Raw genomic sequence first — 20,744 nt, 5'->3', positions numbered from 1 at the left:
ATATTTATGATAATGTGTTCCTGTGCAGCCCTTCTGGCCCATGGGGACGGGCTGCGCCAGAGGCTTCCTGGCTGCCTTTGACATAGCCTGGATGGTGAAGAGCTGGGCTCAGGGTCGGACGGCTCTGGAAGTGCTGGCAGAGAGGTACACACACACACACACACACACACGCACACACACACACACGCGTTATGTTGTATGTATGAGAAATATATGTGTTTGTTTGCATATTTATGTCATTCAGTACTGATAGAAATAACACAATGTATCTTGTTTCCTTGTTTTTATATAGGGAGAGTATTTACAGGCTACTTCCACAGACAACAACTGAAAACATTGCCAAAAACTTTGACCAGTACACCATAGACCCCGGGACTCGATACCCCAACCTCAACTCCTCTTGTGTCAGGCCCCACCAGGTAAGAGGGAATAGTCACTTTGGCAGTATCTGCTATTTAACAGCTATCTATCCATTTTTAACACACATATAAACACAAGTCATTAAATGTCTTGATTGTAATCGTTTCCCCGTTCCTCGTGTTTCAGGTGCATCACCTGTACATCAGCAGAGAGCTGAACTCCTGCTCTCTGGAGCGTAACGCTACCATACGTCGGCCTGTCAATCTCTGCAGACGAGGTAAATCTAACTGGACTTGAGTCCTGTGTGTAGTTTTTAATGGTGGATCTGTAGTTCAAAGCACAGATTTGTTGCGGACCCTTCGTTATATAATTTAGGGTTTCCACTCTTCTGTTACTTTGAAGGGACCACCATATAAATAATGCTGAACAACTCTGAAAGCTTTGAATAAAGAGCTGCTGGGTATCAAACAGTTATCTCCCTCTCTAAGTTGGATATTATGTACTGGGAACTAACAGTACAGACAGAAGCTCTAAATGCTGAAATGAGAAGTACATGTCCAGACAAAGATGTGCACTCGCCCCAACACCATTTCTGTCCAGATGTTATGTGTTGTTGGTCCATTGCTCATGACATCACATCCTCTAGTTCGTTTGAGGAACTGCAGTGTTTTATTGAAAGGTCACGTTTCTGTTGTAGAGTCAGAGATCAGACCGACGAGGCTTCTCACCTGGTGCCAGAAACAGACGGAGGGCTACAGGAATGTAGTGATTACAGACTTGACGTCTTCTTGGAGAAGTGGCATCGCCCTCTGTGCCCTCATCCACAGGTTCAAACCCCAGCTGATGTACGTAACACACAACAGATTATATCATCGTCAACCTGCAGCACTATGTACCGGTATCAGCAACTCTTTTATCTGTGTTTTCTGTTGCGCTCTCTACTCTCCTCACAACTTTTCAAACATTCAACCCTTTTACATCTAGCTGTGCAAAAAGAGGAGTTTTCAGAGGGCAGTGAGATTATCAGCTTGACTGGCATAAATTTTGGTTGTTCCAGTTCATGTATTAATGTGAATCCTCCAAGAAATATCATAATTGAGTAGTGGTAAATCTAAATATGTCTCTTGATCTGGAGCCACGGAGAAAAATGCTTGGACTTTGTGTGCTTTCGTACCCACTTTTAGTACAAAACCGTCAAAAAATAGAAACCGTACCTTAGTTTCCCCTTTCTAGGGTTAGACTGCCTTGCCAGGCATGGAATTAGCCGATGCAACTGTAGATGAGTACATTTACAAATCTAATTATATCCTCTCACTCTTTAATTACTGCCTGTATATCTCGCCACATGCCACTACATTTCATGTGGTCCTGTAAGTTTCCAGGAACCACTGGCATTTTCCCCTTCCCTCCTCCATATGCATGGCTGTCAGCAGAGCAGGCTGCAGAGAGTTGAGCAGGTTCACAGAAAAAGAGTGACAGGAAGAAAGAGCGAGCCTCTGTACTTCCAGAATAACACCAACGTTTGTGTGCGCCGCTGCTAGGTTACTTCCCCCACGTTCTTTGCATTATTCCTGATGCTATCTGTAGACCGTCAGTGTAGGTGAAGTTTTTTTGATTTTCCCGTTATAAGTCATTTGCTGCCATTTCCTCCTTCAATATGAGAAACAAGTTATTCTGCAGGGGTGAACATTCATTGAGTGAAGTCATTCCATTGTGCTTATGTTAACTGTTTTCATACCAGTGTGCATGTTAGCTCACACTCTGCTGAACAGCAGTCACCTCACACCGACATTAAATGAAAGTCAGGAAATAATCCTTTTAAGAATCTCTGTTACAAATCTTGCTCTTACATTCCCGTCTCATTATTCTGGGCATTTCTAATGCTTATGCTTCTGTGAAGTCTGCATTCTAGAAACAATAAGAAAATGAAATATCTTAAAAGAATTATCGTATTAAAGAAATCATAATGCGAGTGATCAGAGGAAACAGACAGAAGTAAATGGTCTCAATGAAAACTGATCACTGAATCTTTTTTATTACCTTTAAGCACTTGTCTTTCTCCTTCAGAGATTTGGACTCATTAAACGAGGAAGACCACTCTGTGAATCTCCAGCTGGCTTTTGACATCATTGAGCGTGAGTTTGGCATCGCCTCGTTCACATCTGTGACGGAGCTGAGTGACGGTCGGGAGCTGGATAAGACCAGGATGATCAGCTACCTGTCCAAGGTGTACGAGCTGTTCCGTGGCACACCCCTACCTGCCTCAGGTACTCTACTCTACTCTGTTCTACTCTACTCTACTCTACTCTACTCTGTTCTACTCTACTCTGTTCTACTCCCTACCTGCCTCAGGTACTCTACTCTACTCTGTTCTACTCTACTCTACTCTACTCTGTTCTACTCTACTCTGTTCTACTCCCTACCTGCCTCAGGTACTCTACTCTACTCTGTTCTACTCTACTCTGTTCTACTCCCTACCTGCCTCAGGTACTCTACTCTACTCTGTTCTACTCTACTCTACTCTACTCTGTTCTACTCTACTCTGTTCTACTCCCTACCTGCCTCAGGTACTCTACTCTACTCTGCTCTACTCTGCTCTGCTCTGTTCAACTCTACTCTACTCTGTTATACTCTACTCTGCTCTGCTCTGTTCAACTCTACTCTACTCTGCTCTCTTCTACTCTGCTCTGTTCTACTCTACTCTGTTCTACTCTACTCTGCTCTGCTCTACTCTACTCTACTCTACTCTGTTCTACTCTACTCTGCTCTGTTCTACTCTACTCTACTCTGTTCTACTCTACTCTACTCTGTTCTACTCTACTCTACTCTGCTCTCTTCTACTCTACTCTTTTCAACTCTACTCTATTCTTCTCTCTCCTCTACTTTACTTTACTATGTTCTACTCTACTTTACTCTACTCTACTCTGTTCTACTCTACTCTGTTCTACTCTACTCTGCTCTGCTCTCTTCTACTCTGCTCTGCTCTCTTCTACTCTACTCTACTCTACTCTGTTATACTCTACTCTGCTCTGCTCTGTTCAACTCTACTCTACTCTGTTATACTCTACTCTGCTCTGCTCTGTTCAACTCTACTCTACTCTGTTATACTCTACTCTGCTCTGCTCTGTTCAACTCTACTCTACTCTACTCTGTTATACTCTACTCTGCTCTGCTCTGTTCAACTCTACTCTACTCTGTTATACTCTACTCTGCTCTGCTCTGTTCAACTCTACTCTACTCTGCTCTCTTCTACTCTACTCTACTCTGCTCTGCTCTCTTCTACTCTGCTCTGTTCTACTCTACTCTACTCTGCTCTGCTCTACTCTACTCTACTCTACTCTGTTCTACTCTACTCTGCTCTGTTCTACTCTACTCTACTCTGTTCTACTCTACTCTACTCTGTTCTACTCTACTCTACTCTGCTCTCTTCTACTCTACTCTACTCTTTTCAACTCTACTCTATTCTTCTCTCTCCTCTACTTTACTTTACTATGTTCTACTCTACTTTACTCTACTCTACTATGTTCTACTCTACTCTGCTCTGCTCTCTTCTACTCTGCTCTGTTCTACTCTACTCTGTTCTACTCTACTCTACTCTGCTCTGCTCTCTTCTACTCTGCTCTGCTCTCTTCTACTCTACTCTACTCTACTCTGTTCTACTCTACTCTACTCTGTTCTACTCTACTCTACTCTGCTCTGCTCTCTTCTACTCTGCTCTGCTCTCTTCTACTCTACTCTACTCTGCTCTCTTCGACTCTACTCTACTCTGTTCTACTCTACTCTACTCTGCTCTCTTCTACTCTACTCTACTCTTTTCAACTCTACTCTATTCTTCTCTCTCCTCTACTTTACTTTACTATGTTCTACTCTACTTTACTCTACTCTACTATGTTCTACTCTACTCTACTCTGCTCTCTTCTACTCTACTCTACTCTGTTCTACTCTACTCTGTTCTGCTCTGCTCTCTTCTACTCTACTCTACTCTGCTCTACTTTACTCTACTCTACTCTACTATGTTCTACTCTGCTCTGCTCTGCTCTCTTCTACTCTACTCTACTCCACTCTACTCTGCTCTGTTCTACTCTACTCTGCTCTCTTCTACTCTACTCTACTATGTTCTACTCTACTCTACTATGTTCTACTCTACTCTACTCTGCTCTCTTCTACTCTACTCTACTATGTTCTACTCTACTATGTTCTACTCTACTCTACTCTACTATGTTCTACTCTACTCTACTATGTTCTACTCTACTCTGCTCTGCTCTCTTCTACTCTACTCTACTCTACTATGTTCTACTCTACTCTACTCCACTCCACTCTACTCTACTATGTTCTATTCTACTCTACTCTGTTCTACTCTACTCTACTATGTTCTACTCTACTCTGCTCTGCTCTCTTCTACTCTACTCTACTATGTTCTACTCTACTCTACTCTACTCCACTCCACTCCACTCTACTCTACTATGTTCTATTCTACTCTACTCTGTTCTACTCTACTCTACTATGTTCTACTCTACTCTGCTCTGCTCTCTTCTACTCTACTCTACTATGTTCTACTCTACTCTACTCTACTCCACTCCACTCTACTCTACTATGTTCTATTCTACTCTACTCTGTTCTACTCTACTCTACTATGTTCTACTCTACTCTGCTCTGCTCTCTTCTACTCTGCTCTGCTCTCTTCTACTCTACTCTACTCTACTCTGTTCTACTCTACTCTACTCTGTTCTACTCTACTCTGTTCTACTCTACTCTACTCTGCTCTGCTCTCTTCTACTCTGCTCTGCTCTCTTCTACTCTACTCTACTCTGCTCTCTTCGACTCTACTCTACTCTGTTCTACTCTACTCTACTCTGCTCTCTTCTACTCTACTCTACTCTTTTCAACTCTACTCTATTCTTCTCTCTCCTCTACTTTACTTTACTATGTTCTACTCTACTTTACTCTACTCTACTATGTTCTACTCTACTCTACTCTGCTCTCTTCTACTCTACTCTACTCTACTCTGTTCTACTCTACTCTGTTCTGCTCTGCTCTCTTCTACTCTACTCTACTCTGCTCTACTTTACTCTACTCTACTCTACTATGTTCTACTCTGCTCTGCTCTGCTCTCTTCTACTCTACTCTACTCCACTCTACTCTGCTCTGTTCTACTCTACTCTGCTCTCTTCTACTCTACTCTACTATGTTCTACTCTACTCTACTATGTTCTACTCTACTCTACTCTGCTCTCTTCTACTCTACTCTACTATGTTCTACTCTACTATGTTCTACTCTACTCTACTCTACTATGTTCTACTCTACTCTACTATGTTCTACTCTACTCTGCTCTGCTCTCTTCTACTCTACTCTACTCTACTATGTTCTACTCTACTCTACTCTACTCTACTCCACTCCACTCTACTCTACTATGTTCTATTCTACTCTACTCTGTTCTACTCTACTCTACTATGTTCTACTCTACTCTGCTCTGCTCTCTTCTACTCTACTCTACTATGTTCTACTCTACTCTACTCTACTCCACTCCACTCTACTCTACTATGTTCTATTCTACTCTACTCTGTTCTACTCTACTCTACTATGTTCTACTCTACTCTGCTCTGCTCTCTTCTACTCTACTCTACTATGTTCTACTCTACTCTACTCTACTCCACTCCACTCTACTCTACTATGTTCTATTCTACTCTACTCTGTTCTACTCTACTCTACTATGTTCTACTCTACTCTGCTCTCTTCTACTCTACTCTACTATGTTCTACTCTACTCTACTCTACTCCACTCCACTCTACTCTACTCTACTCTGCTCTATTCTACTCTACTCTGTTCTACTCTACTCTACTCTACTCTAATGAACAAACAACCACAGAATCAGAAATCCAAGTGGGATGTATTGAATTCCGTTTGGTTCCGTTAAGCGTGTTGTGAACTATAAGCACAGTGAGAGGAATGTGTGTCTGAACCAGAGCCTGGACTTCACAACACAGACAGCTGCCCGTCTGTACTGAAGGGATGTTTGATGCTCGCCTACACCGTCTTCTTCTATTTAACCTACGCTAACTATTAACTTCCTGCAATTGACTGATTTCATTGAGGCTTTATTTTTTCTACAAAAATACAGTAACTCTCATTGTTTCCAGACTACTCATACTTTCCTAATCTATATGGTCATTTGTTCATTGATATTATCTACCATCTATGTTTGTGCACTGAGAAAACTATGAAAACTCTAATGAAGCCATGTGTTATACTGCAGGTTCCAGAGGAGTGGATGAAAACAATGAAGATTATCCATCCAAGGAAGTCAGAAGTAATAATAATATGCTCAATCTTGCACTGCCCAGGAAACGGGTACCAAAGGTGACTCCACCCTGAAACGTATCAATCTGGTGTACTAAATACACAACGTTTAGAAACACAGCATGTCATTGTTAAAGGAGTTTTAATGGGCAATCTATTCAATAACAGTATTTTCACCAGATATTTTTTATCGTATTGTTAAATTTTGGATATTCAGTTGATGCTTAACTATTTGTTCTTTTCAGGATGAAAAGAAGACAGACGGTACAGATCCCATTTACAAAAGGAGGCGGAAATTCTGTGGTTATCTGGAGGAGGTTTGTTGTTAAACTACATACCTGTAATGTCAAACTCACAAAATGAGCCTGTTTATCTTGGTGTGGGATCTTGATTGTTGTCTGTCTCCTGTTAGGCCACCAACCTGTCGAGTAATGGCTCTGCAGCGCGAGAGGAGCAAGAGCCCAAGGAAAACAAAGTACGCTCGATGGCTTCTCAGTTGCTGGCCAAGTTTGAAAGCCAACCCAGCAACACTATCCGGAAAACACGGGTAATAATACAGTGTGTGTTCAATATACCATCATTGACTTTATCTCATTTTATTATAGTAGTTCTACGGTTTCCTTTGTCCTCCTATAACTAAGGCTATATATATATATATGAATATACTGTGTGTATCTATTTATCTACAGACAAATACTTTGTCCATCTTTTCTGCCGTCATGTAGTTATAAATCTGTCTCCCTGGATCATAACTATGTCTTAAATTTCCCTCGTTGGAGTCTGACAGTGCTCTGCGGTTTTAATCTGACAAAACTTTCCTCTGCTAATGCTACTCAAAGTCTTCTCTTGTCTGTTTGTTTCCAGCATTTTCCCTTTTCAGCCTTTTCTATTTCTGTGCCTTCTTATTAATGGTCTTCCTAACTTCTCTGCAAAATCTCAGTCAGATTGTGAGGCGTCCTCCCCGATGCAAACTCCTGACCTGGCTGAGAGTCTGTACATTAAACTCCGGCCTCTGGTCCCACCTAAACCTCCTCCTGAGATGCAGGTAGCCTGGAGCCGCCACACAACCCCCACTAAAGGCACCAGAAGTAGTAAAACTAGTGTCACTCTGTGAAGCTTCACATAAAGTAGAAGGTTATTCGTTTCTTCGCCCCAACACATATGTATGGTACACTATAGGAAGTATGTAGAAGACAGTCAATCAAACATACACACAGACATTTTCAAGTATATAGTATGCGTAGTATATGTAAAGATAAAATTATATAATTTACATAAAATAGGAGTTTTCTGTATTTTCTGGATATACAAGTGACCATACTGATGATTAAATATTTTTAAATAGGCTTTAGTGATGCTAGCATGTTAAAATAATGGTGATGATTAATTTATAAATTATGATGAACTAAAAGAAAAAGAATGTCACAAATGATGAACATTTAAATTTAGCCTTGTATGTCTCAGATATCCGACTGCTGAGAGCTGCTCACAACTGCATTACCATGTGATGATTACATAACAGCAAAACATAGACCAGACAGAATACTCAATGTAATGGATTAGCTATGAAAGATCTGCTTTTCACGCTACTGTATATGATCCCTTATAGTTTGAAGTCTGTATCAGAGAAGCAGCAGAACACTTAGTGCGCCTGCCTCCAAAGACTCAGCTCCAGCCGGAGTCGCGGCATCCATTTTCTGTCGTAAAGCTCAGACACGTTGATCAGACGCACGCTGAGATGAAACCTCAGCCTCCCCCTGAGAGCGCAGACCCTCCCTCTTCTTCTCCCTCCCACCACTCAGCAATCCATTTCATGTCCAGAGTCCTCCAGCGCCTCAGGGAGGTGGATGAACACGTGTCTGAGGTGATCACTATCTCCTCCTTTCCTATATTTAACTTGTTTTCTGTCCTCTTTTCAAACTCTTGTGATTGTTGCATGTTCCTGTACCCCAAAAGGTCCCAGAGTGAATGTTGATTATGCCCTGATGCTACATTTAGGCTTGTATATTGTGCAGTCAGATGGTAAAGTCAGCCCCTTAATTATCCAGCCTGACTTGAATGGCCTACAGACCTGGCCACGAGCTGAGACAGGCACACAGGCGGGTAATTGGCTGGTCGGCCCATGTGGAACAGGTCGGCCAGCCCCGGACTGGGCTGCAGGCGCCTTACGTCTGCAAATAAGCTCTTTTGATTATTCAGAATAAAAAGCCTGCCAGCATTGGTTCATGTGAGCACTGCAAACGTCACAGCACAAGTCATTCAGTTGTGTTGTGTGTCGTTGCATAAAATGCACTTTCACCCCTTATAGATTTTTCTTATTATAATGAAACTCTCAATCAAATACATTTCAACCAAACCACTATTGAAAAAAATGCCACACAGACGGGTTATTCCTGTGACCACTGCTCCTCTTTGTCATCGCAGGTTGTCTGTGTTTGGCTTGGTCATGATTTATGGGACTTCTTACACATTTTGGTCATTTTCAATTCTCTTGACAGATGCACCAGCAATTTGAACACGAATGAACCGTTTTCGGTTAAATGTTAAATGTTTCTTGTTGCTCTCAACACTTTTTGATTGTCATACTTTTTTCATAGCTGACAAAATGATGCTAAAAGGCATATACTGTCTGATAGGAGGCGGTCAGTGTTTTAGTTTTCATTAAAGGAATGGTTTGACTTTTTGGGAAGTTGCTGCGAGTTCAATGATTCGATTGAAGCCACGCTCGTCTGTGTGTGAAGTCCGGAGCTGCAGCCAGGAGTTGATAAGCTTACCTCGCCCTGCTTCAGACTTTGTGCTGGTCTAATCGCCTTCTGGCTCGAGCTTCAAACACGCAGACATTACAGTAGTGACCCTTTATGTGAATAAGTGAACTATTCCTTTAAGTTACTGTCTTTGTTATTTTGTCCACCACTGTATATCAGTGTATAGACAATGAAACAAATAATGACAATTTTTAAACCTAGTTAATCATTATACTGTGCTTTGACATTTGGCTCCGACTCATTTCAGCCTGAAAGACTCGATACTTTACTACGATTTATTAATATTGCTATTTTTTGGCTGAACCGTCGTACCTGTCTCTGATATCTGTGCCAGGTCTGTGTGGCTGTCTCAGGTTATGCTCCATTACAGTATGAGTAACCACATCAAGTGGGGTGCGTTATTACTGTAATAAGGCAGCTTTCATCACACACACCGGTGTTATTGTTCTCCTCCGAACAATAGCCTACACACGACGCTGTCAAATCCTGCTACTTACTGGGGAAGTAGAACAGAAAAGGCATTTCATCATTTAACCGCGTAGCACTTATTAAATGGTAATTATTCTACATAATTACGTCTACACCCAGAAAGTTCCACATTTGCTGGCGGGAGAATGTGCCTCCCTGTACTGAGGAGGCGAGACTGATGGTTTTTCCTTTGTTCCTGTTCCCCGTGTCATCCTGCAGAAGAAAGCTCAGACGCAACAGGCTAGAGAGTTTCACTCAAAGAGTATAAAGGAAAAGGCCGTTCACATTAGTGGGTTGTTCTCAGCGGACAGCTCTGCTGTACTCAAGGTGACTATCTCAGGCTTGTTGTGTGATCCCACCCCGGCTTTGGGTTTATTGTGTACCTGCCCTTCCCTGTTTGTGTGTGTGTGTGTCTATGTTGGACGTAGAAAAAAGAAACTTTTCCATAACATACAGTAAATGTCATTAACAATATCTATCCACTCCTCTGTCCTGGGGGGTTCAGGAAGTAACCGGTCCTTTATTCATCATGCCTTGCTTGAAAATCAACGTTTTCCTTAAAAAAAAAAAAAAAAAAAAAAATGGAAAATTGCATGTACTGCAATATATTTTATAATAATGTATACAATAACAATATGAAAACAATGTGAAAGGGCTTTCTCAATGTGGTGAATCTGCATAGAATGATCACCTGAATGTGCGACGCATTTCGACTTCATAGTGAGTTTCATCTCATTGTTTAACTGGTCCACGTTTGTTCACTCACCACTCGTCTTCGGCCGCAGCAAGCAGATGTTTTCCCAACTAAAAGCAGTGTGAAAATACTGCTGCTTTGCATGCAAGGTTTGTTTTATTTGCCTTTTCTGCCCCTTGTGCTTTTAATTACCAACAATCATCACAGAGTGTGTGTGCGTTCTTGTGGTGGCACTTTGTGGGTTTCTGTGCTCCACCCATCCCCGGCAGCCTGCTCAACTCATTGTTCATGTACAAAGAACGAGTCCTGGTACACAGCAGTTCCATCCCATTCGATTCCTGAAGAGCAATGGATATGATACACCTTCTTACTGAACCACATGTTTATTCACATCACTCTGTTATCATCTAACTTGTTTTGCTCAACCATATCATCCAGTGCTGATCGCTCTGCCGCTCCTCTGTTCCCCAGGGCGGCTCAGTACGAAGGGCTTTCCCCCCGTTGGGCGACAAGTGTCACTCATGCGAGCGGCGTGTTTATATGGTGGAGCGGGTCTGTGCAGAGGGGCTCTACTTCCACAGGGAGTGTTTCCGCTGTTCTACCTGCACCTCTGCCCTTCGACAGGGAGCACACGCCTTCGACTCTGAGCAGGGTACGCGTTGCACAATACCAGCTCTCGTCAGAATCCACATTTAAAAAATAAATACATTTAAGTTCAGTTTTTAATTGGGTATTTGTACTGACATTTGATGTGACCTTACAGGGAAACTGTACTGCAAACTTCATTTTGACCAACGCAACAATGGGACAAACCTACGTCGTACTTTTTCTCTACGCTTGGTGAGTACTTTCCAACAGTATATTTTATCTGTGAGATATCTAACTCATAGTATTTCTCTGATCTAACCCCTCTGTCAGTTACAAAGTCACCTAAAGAATATATCAAGGATTAAAGGACTTATGACTCAGCAGGATTTGGAAAAACTTGTCCCTGCATTTATCTTCAGCAGGCTTGACTACTGTAACAGTGTCTTCACAGGTCTCCCTAAAAAGTCCATCAGACAGCTGCAGTTAATTCAGAACGCTGCTGCTCGAGTCCTCACTAAGACCAAAAAAGTGGATCACATTAATCCGGTCCTCAGGTCTTTACACTGGCTTCCTGTCTGTCAAAGAATTTACTTTAAGATACTACTGCTGGTTTACAAAGCACTGAATGGTTTAGGACCAAAATACATTTCTGATCTTCTGCTTAGCTACGAACCATCCAGACCTCTCAGATCATCTGGGACAGGTCTGCTCTGTGTCCCCAGAGTCAGAACCAAACATGGAGAGGCAGCCTTCAGTTTTTACGCACCACATATCTGGAACAAACTTCCAGAAAGCTGCAAATCTCAGCTCGTTTAAATCAAGACTGAAGACTTTTCTGTTTGCCGCTGCCTTTCAGTAATCAATACAATTCATGAACTTATTCTGCACTTTATTTTCTATTCCTTGATATTGTTTTTTTATTTTATTATTGGCTTGTTTTAATGTTTTATGTAAAGCACTTTGAATTGCCCTGTTGTTGAAAGGTGCTATACAAATAAAATTGCCTTGCCTCTGTCCTCTGGCTTAGAATCCACCTGGAGTTGAGCAGCGATGTGCTGATGACGGACGGAGCTCCGACTCCAGCAGCGCTGCTGACCTGCCGAGTCCATCCTCAGGAGGTACCTTCCGCTCGTTCATGAGGAAACGCCTGAGCTGGCCCCTGAGTGTGACCCGCGCTGTGTGTAACGCCCCGTGGTATCTGTCCCATCGCGTGCGTAGCACTGCACAGGCCGTCGCCGGCCACCTGATGGACAATGCCCAGGACTATGCGTCCCTGTATGAGATACTGAGCATGAGCTTGCCCCTGCTGCTTGTTTTACAAGAGGTACTGCTGCAGATGTACACCGAGGCTGTGCCTGACGGGCCCAGCTCTCTACAGCCTCTCCTGCTATGGCTGCAGGAGCATCTAGGCCATCTAGACCCTCGTTAGACTCCAGCTGTTAATATTTAACTTCAAATGCTGTTAAATCTGTGGCCGAGGTGCACGTTTGCAGGAGTGTTCTTGTCATATCATTTCTACCTGTGCACAAGCACCTTTTGTAATGTTTACTTGCCTTTTTTATAGCGATACTGCTCCCAGTGTCTTGGATGTACTCGTGCATCAGCCAAAGAAAGAAACACTGTAGGTTGCTCCGCAACTTTATTGCAATTAACTGCAGAGGTTAATGAAAGCTGCACCAAATATTTAACCGTGGTTTTGATGTGGAAACTGTACATTATTTACACAGTTGTAATAAATGGAACAAATGAGCAGATTTGAGTTAGATTGAAAAGAAGACAGGCCACAGTCAGTGCATTTGAGACTGCTGAACTACACCTTTCACAAAAAAATGGACCCTGCAGTTAAAATGGCTTAACTCAGGTTATGACTGACTAACTTGATGCACTTTATCTTTGGGAACTGTCTCGTTGGCACAGCAATTACCAAACAGGTTTTCTTTTATCTATGCATAATGTGCTCCTGCAATGTATTTTTTCTTTATATGTATTTAGTTTCCTTCTCAGTATTTGGTTCTACTTTGCTGCCATCTACTGTTGACAGTAAAACTTTCAACTTTAACTCAGAAAAACTAGGAAGGCAAAATTAGATACCCCGCCTCTTCATTTTTTTAACCTCTCTGTATAACATTACAGACGATAACATTTTAAATAATTGATTTTTGAAATATTTACTGATTTACTGTAGACAATAGAAGCTGGTGAGCACACTGTGATGTGTCTGAATGTGCTTGCCACTCTTGCTGTAGTTTGAAAGCATGTTATTGATGATTCACTGCAAGCCTTTTTGACTGGAAGCCACACAGTTGCTTCCTAACCAGACACACTATCTAATGATGCTTATGAAAGACCTTTTGTTTATATAATATTTGAAAATGACATTTTGTTGTAAGTTTTTACAGCATCATGTGCTGGATATGCAATATTATGGTTGTGTTTTGTTGTCAGCTACTAATATTTCATGTCGTTTTACTGAACCTGCTGCATGTAGTATGAGCTAGTTTACATTTTTAATTATCATTATTATTTTTTTTTTTACCAAATAACTGTTTTCACACACACTGACTGGATTGTGTAACATTTTTTATCGTGACAAAGAAGACAATCATTGCATACAAATATGGTCTTCATTATGAATGCCAGTATTTTTGCTTTTGTTTCATAAAGATTTCTATATTTGTGCTTTCAGCCGATATCTGTGTCCGTATGTTCTCTGTGTTTTAGATCAGTCTTTTATGGAGTGTGTGAGCCAGCTGGATGGTTAGGAGAAATTACATTTTGAAGGTGATCACCTGCATGGTCATGTGTCATAACTGTCATGTGGCTGCAGACACTGATGATAAATAACTGACCCAAAGTGTCTGATATGACTTAACAATATTTCTGAAGTGATTACAAATGTCCGTTTGAAGTGACTAAACTTAACTTGACTAATGAGCGGCTTCAGTGTTGGTCGTTGACCCCCAGTTGTTTTGGATGAACTGCTACTAATAAGGTTTAAAACCTCTGAATTGCTGCCTATATATACTATTTTTTATTGGTTCAAATTCTATGAATACTGAAATTGCAATTGCAATCTGATTATTATTTAACAGTTCACCAATATTTTATTGAACTAAATGTAATGAGGCGATGATGCATTTTAGAGGGGAACTGATTTTACACGTGTTTACAGAAATATGTGTAAAATAGTTGTTTAAAGTCTTGAAAGGGAGCTGTTGAAGTCACCCGAGTCAGTGTCAGTTGGAGCTGAAGACCATACGATTTAAAATGAAAACGATCTGAGCTTGAAATAAGTGACCTTAGCAGTCCTCTGTAGTCCACTATTATTAAATGTTATTTATTTAGCAAATCAGGCTTTCGTCTGTCCGGGATCCTCCATCGATGAAGGAAAACTAAACTAAACTTTTTCCCTAAAAAAACAACTTTTAACAGGAAAAAAGGAAAAAACCTCAGGGAAAGCCACAGAGGAGGGATCCCTCACCCAAGCTGGACAGAAGTGCAATAGATGTATGCAAAAATGAATTAACAGAAAAAATAATAGGTAATAAAAAGTAGAAAATGATTCCCACTAAAGTTAAAGGCAGCATTTATGTTGTCGGTTAAATTGTGGGTAATGTTGCCTCCCCTAGGTTTTGAAAAGAAAGAGAAATAAATGGAATTTAAAAAAAAATTCTCTGGTTCTTATATGGTTTTTTAAGACCTTGAACATGAAATGTGCTGAATTCTCTACTGCTGTTTAGCTGGTCTACTGCAGACGTGTGCATGTAAGAGCATGTTTCTGCCCCTATTGGCCAAACTGTGCAACTACAACTTGTATTCAAAAGCCTGACCAGGGACAAAGAATGCAAATGAGTCTAATATGCATCTCATTTCCCCAATTATGTTTGGCAATGTTATATGTACTATCCCTTTTAAATTAAAAAACATACATCCTGGTCCAACATAAATAAATATATAAATATATAAATTAATCATTTGCAGAATTATAGTTCACCTGCTGTATGGGCGAATGGAAGATTAGCAGAAGATCGCCGTCATGTGTCGCTGGATGGGCAACTTTCATAGGAATGAATGTCTCTTTCTTATTTTTCCAGTTTTTACACATCCATGGTCCTGACCGTCAGCACTGTTGGCTTTCTTTGCACTGTTAGCTGCAAGCTGCAGCTCAGCCGTCGCCACGTTGAGGCGATCCTCAATCATGGAGATGCTCTGAATTTTAGAATGTTTGGATAAAAAACAAACCAAATGTTGCTTTGCTGGACTATCAAACTCACCTTGTGACTAAGAAAAATAGTGCATTGGTCTGTTTGACACGTCCCTGGTTTAAAAAATGTTTCTGTTGGTACCGTCATATTTTCATGCTGTTATAACAATAACGGCAAAGAACCACTTATCATTTCACTAGAAAGACACTTTCTGTTATGTGCTTTGTCCTGTTGCTTTATATTTTCACTGCAGTGACCTGGTTTCTAAAACACATTTGTGGCATTTCTCTGCCTCCTAACTTCAAATGAAAAACTACGTGTGTGATGTCAGAAACTATTCAGATGCACATAACACAGGAGTGGACCTCCATTGACTTAAGAAATTGTTGTGATACATTATTGAGCAAAACATCCTTGACTCTATAACACCAGGATACATTCTGTTGAAACTTGCCTCCTTTGCTTTGAGAATAAATATTTACACTTTTTACAAAAAGAGTATGTCCACCATTTAACGTTTGAGACTATCTCCAGAAGTGTACAGATATACACGAGATTAGGGGTGTGACTCTTTGGCTTCACAGCGATTCGATTAACGATTAGGAAGTTGGCGATTTGATTCAAGGACAATTTAACATATTTATTCTATAAAAAAGTAGTCTTGCATAATATTTTATGTTGAATAAAAAAATGTAATGCTCAGTTATTTTTAATATTTTTCAATAGACTACATGCTGGCAGGGGAGAGAGTGTCTTAAAGGTATTAAAACCTCTACATGAGATGGAATAAAGGCATGACTTACCCTAACATCGAATATGATACAATATGTGTATATCACAATGTATAATACTGTATAATAAAAACACGTTAAGGCCAACTAACATCATGGTCTTACCCAGTATAAGTTACGTACAATATATTTATAATAATTATTTATTCAATCAAATCTAAAGTCTAATCTCTTTTGGTAACTGTATTTAGCATTACACCTCAAAGATCTTTAACAATTTCTAGATACTCCAAATATAAATATCTACATAAGCCTTCTAAATGAATAACTGTCTTTCACTTTCAGCTTTAAAACGAGTCAGTAGTCGGGAGTCTGTTTGCTGTTTTTCCTTCAGAAGCTGCCATGGAAGTGAAGGCTCACTTCACCCAAAGACGACTGAGAAGAACAATTAGAATTCCTCGTTGTATATGATTGTTTCCAGTGGATGCTAATTTCTTAAATATTTCTCAATAAATGTTAAGTATGACATTTTACCAAGCCTTTGAGTTACTTTTATCACAGAAAAGAAAAATACTAAATATATTATTTTGAATGATTTGAAGACGTTTCTGGCAGATTGCACGTTTTATTGCCTACAATGTGTTTTATATCAAGTCAGTTATAGGGCTGAAACGTATTATTATCTGGTCAATTCATTTATGTTTGCATAATCTTTATTAGAAAATCTCCTATAGAAAAATCAAGTATTTCTTACTAAGCTTGACCAACAGATCTCATGAATAACGTCACATCTTTCAGTGAGCAGATATTGACCTCCATATGTTTGTATAACGGGGCTTAAATGTGGTTAATAGAGCACATAATAACATTGAATTTCCCCGGGTCCTCTTTAGTCCTAAATGTTCTAACATCTTCAAAGGAAAGTGCTCTCCTGTGTTGTTAGAAGCTGTTGAGGAATGCACTCGGAGCTGAGAGGTGAGGCCTCCATTGACTTGAGAATATGCCTCCATACAAAAGATTATTTTAAGTGTTACGCAATAGTGTTTCACAGTGTGAACTAAAAGAAGTCCTTGACTCTACAAAGTGAATCACGTTGAAAATGAACTTTTTTTCTTTTAATCACCTGACTTGGTAAACTTTCATGTTTTTAAGTATCGAAGAATTTACCTCAGAGTTTCATGGCGCCGCTTTTTGAATGTAAGAGGAGAAGTTTCAGCCAGGAAGTCGTGTATGTGGAGTAGTCCGACAGTTATTTCTCTCACCTTATTCATTAGTGGGTCATTTAAAGGGCATCCTCCAGTGGATGGTAAGTATAAAGACATCCAGGTAATAAATGGAATATATATGTATGCATTTCCTCATTCACCCGCTGTGTGTTTGCCGTTCTGTAATTCTGAAACTCAAAGTAAATGTGAGCTTTTAATATTTTAAGTTTTCAACTCTTAAAAGTTGACCTTACTTTATAAAAAAGACACCGACACAAACTTTCACACCTCATGTGTTGCCCTTAATCTTCAGCTATTGTCTCTTTCTCACATTAAAGAATATATTCTTCAACAGTTGAAAATGCAAAAACACCTGTTTAATTAAAAAGGGCTGTTCCTGCAAACTTTAGAGATATATTTCTGTGTAACTAACTTTACTGAAGTCTGCTTTTGATCCCATTCCGCTCTCAATCATATTACCTGATGATGTTGTTGTTAAAGCAGGGGAAAAAAATCCAATCTGGCATCGTCCTGTGATGTTAATTGAGACCAGATTACAGCAATGGCTATATATAGTCTTTACATTTTTAAAGCAGCTATAATGAATGCTGTATTATAGCCATGTATCTAAATAACAATGTGAAAAAATATGAGAATGCAACAAACAATCTGATTGCAATCATATTTCATGATTTGCAAAAATCACATTTCATGCACAGAAAATCATATTTCATGTGATTTTTGCTATCCACAATCAAATGAATGAAAACATGGATTAGGGCTGGCAGTGTGAACAATGTCTTATTGACCAACTGTCTGCAACTTTCCTGTTGTGATTTACACTCACTGCTCTCAGTGAGGTTTTCTGCTTTCAACACTGGACCACTGACACACTTGTGACGAGGGGATGAACACAGGAAGGTTTCACAGCTAAAGAGGCAGATGTTTCCCTCGGGAGACAGCAGAGATATTAGACCGCTTGTGGTCAGAAACATGACTCAGAATGTTTCATTTCAAAAGAATGACAATGTTGCGACACCACTGCTGCATGTGTATACAAGCAGATTGTGAAATAAGCTTAAATGTGAGGATGTCTACACCTTTTCCTGCTGATTATTATTCATTATTGCAGATTTAATATTGTCAGACTACAAAACACCAAAAGAGTGAGTGTTTAACCGTACGTAGTTGTTTAAATAAAACTTAGAAAGATATATATCATATGATAAGGGGTTTTCGATAGCAGGATGATTAAGTGACTAGTTGTAGAGGGACTTACTTGAAGGAGCTCAGGTTAGACTTAATTTCATTAGTCTTCATAAATCTATAAAAACAACACTGTGGATATAATTCATGATAGACTGTCACAAAAGGTTTCAATGATTTGAGAGAGAATTTCAACACAAAGATGATGCCCTGATTGATGTCAGATCAAATTTCCCCACTCATGAAGGCACAGAATATATATATATTTTTTTGTTTTACCCCAGGGAATTGAGATTTTTATGTCACAATTCTATTTTTTAAGAATTATGGGTAGTTTTATAAAACAAGCAGAACTCCCTGCTGCCACTTTGTTGTGTGTATCTCTCGTAGATCTGTTTACCGATCTCTTGTAACATTCTTTTTTTATTTCTGTTTTTTATTAAATGACCTTACAGTAAGTGAAAAAAGGACAGAATAGAAAACAAGTTATATGGTAACAATGATTTGCATCAAAGCAACACAGCAATCAGAGCCTGAAATTGCATTGAAATTACAGACGCTGTGAATGTTGATGAAAAAATAGAAAAGATGAGATGAATCCAAAAATATAATGCCATTATTGCAGCACTTTCACGCAAATCATCATTTAAAGAGTCAAACACAAATCCCCTCGCTGGGCTGCTGGAGAAATAAACCTATTTGAACATTTACATTTCCTCCAAGGAGAAAATGAGAAAAGTAGAATAAACAGACATCATTTAGAGGGATTTTTATTCCCAATACTTACAATATTTTTGTAGTAGGGCTGTTAAGAAGGCTTTATAAGATATTAAAATAAACAAACCACTGCTGACATAAAAGCAAACATGGTAGAAAAAATCCAGTGTAAACAGGCTGATGAACAAATATATTCTATATATTATAAGCCTCATATTCCAAACCAGACCTCCAGTTAGACCTCATAACAGAAGACAGAGAAATACATTTAAAGCCCTGCTGGACGGATGGAAGAAACGCTGCTGAACAATGAAGTGGACTTCAGCGATGCTGCCGAGGCTCCTCTCTGTCTGCATGGAGCTTCTGCTTCTCTCTGTTGGATCAGACAGCAACGACATGGGAAATGTCTTCAAACGTCACCGGCCTTCATCATAATCACATCATCACAAAACATCTAATGACTTCTCTTCACAGCAGAATATAAATTAACGCCAACAGTAAATTGCTATTTACACATGAATGAATAATAACCTCATAATATACTATATCATATTATACTCTCAGGAGCTTTTTTATTTCTGCAGTACAAGTATTTACTTTTTGATACTTTTCACGTGTTGAATGTAGGAATTTGAATTGTTATGGAATATTGAGCATCTGAATAATCAGCATGTAAATTTGTGGCTAAAATGTGGTAAAAGGTTAACAGATTATCAAATAACATTGTTGAATAGTTCAAATTGACACACTCTGTTACAACACAGTTTTTTCCAAGTTCTTCTTGCCTTGAAACAGCCGGGTCTTTTTGCTTTATGTTTTTCATCTCATACGGACTGTGAATAACAAGCCACACATCGGCTGGTTTACTACAGCGATGTGAACCCAAAATAAACAATTTAGTTGTGATTTAACTGCAACAAACGGATACAAAATAATACCACAATAACAGCATAATGACGACAAATTGTAAAAATTCTGAAGTCATGGTTTGTTAGGTCTGTCGGAAAGACTTTTAAAACGCTTGTTTTCTGAATGGACTTTAGTTTGATTGAAAGGTAGGCTATGTGAACACAGTAGCTGCTCCATAAACATTTAAAATAATAATGTCTTATTTGTTCCACAGATGGTCTCTGGTTTATACAGTCACCGTCTCTAATGTGAGGTCCTATATGTGGGCGTCCACACTCCATATGCTTTGTCTCCATTTCTGATTCGTAACACCACGAAGATAATCTCAACGCTGATAGGCTTTCGAGCCAGAGCATCACGCAAATGATTTTGAGTTCAAATATTGAAACTCCCGAGAGCCAGTGTTTTTGAACCTTGCCTGTTTGTCATTGGAACTTGTTTTGTCCTCCCCCTTGCCTGCCTCGCTCACTGATCTGCTCTGAACTGAACCTCTGCCACTAAAGACTATTTTATCTGTTCTCGTGTCCTGTTTGTGCCCAGCATTAATAGAAAAGTCTCATTCATCATATTACACTAGGTAATAAGGTAATTAGGTGTTT

The 20,744-nt window shown here is 39.7% G+C and overlaps 1 protein-coding gene across 6 annotated transcripts in view; it reads left to right on the top strand.

Moving 5' to 3' along the window:
* Window positions 1–15,877, top strand: part of mical2a (microtubule associated monooxygenase, calponin and LIM domain containing 2a) — a 32,209-nt gene extending 16,332 nt beyond the window's left edge. Inside the window, exons 9-24 of one of the 6 annotated variants that reach the window (XM_084017955.1) lie at window positions 29–144; window positions 293–419; window positions 547–637; window positions 1,058–1,205; window positions 2,428–2,627; window positions 6,614–6,717; window positions 6,903–6,974; window positions 7,070–7,204; window positions 7,598–7,702; window positions 8,267–8,521; window positions 10,110–10,217; window positions 11,056–11,236; window positions 11,348–11,424; window positions 12,200–12,290; window positions 13,894–13,953; window positions 15,267–15,877. In XM_084017955.1, coding sequence (XP_083874081.1) covers window positions 29–144; window positions 293–419; window positions 547–637; window positions 1,058–1,205; window positions 2,428–2,627; window positions 6,614–6,717; window positions 6,903–6,974; window positions 7,070–7,204; window positions 7,598–7,702; window positions 8,267–8,521; window positions 10,110–10,217; window positions 11,056–11,236; window positions 11,348–11,424; window positions 12,200–12,290; window positions 13,894–13,934 — 1,851 coding nt within the window. In that variant the 3' untranslated portion in view covers window positions 13,935–13,953; window positions 15,267–15,877. Of the gene's footprint in view, window positions 1–28; window positions 145–292; window positions 420–546; window positions 638–1,057; window positions 1,206–2,427; window positions 2,628–6,613; window positions 6,718–6,902; window positions 6,975–7,069; window positions 7,205–7,597; window positions 7,703–8,266; window positions 8,522–10,109; window positions 10,218–11,055; window positions 11,237–11,347; window positions 11,425–12,199; window positions 14,695–15,266 lie in introns of those variants that run through there. The other 5 variants (XM_084017956.1, XM_084017953.1, XM_084017954.1 and 2 more) reach the window with 5 other exon arrangements.
* Window positions 15,878–20,744: the final 4,867 nt, after the last annotated feature.

The sequence above is a fragment of the Eutrigla gurnardus genome, assembly GCF_963514095.1.
Source record: "Eutrigla gurnardus genome assembly, chromosome: 1".
NCBI classification, from domain to species: domain Eukaryota; kingdom Metazoa; phylum Chordata; class Actinopteri; order Perciformes; family Triglidae; genus Eutrigla; species Eutrigla gurnardus.
Note: the sequence above shows the minus strand (reverse complement) of the source record. Positions and strands in the feature narration are given on the sequence as shown.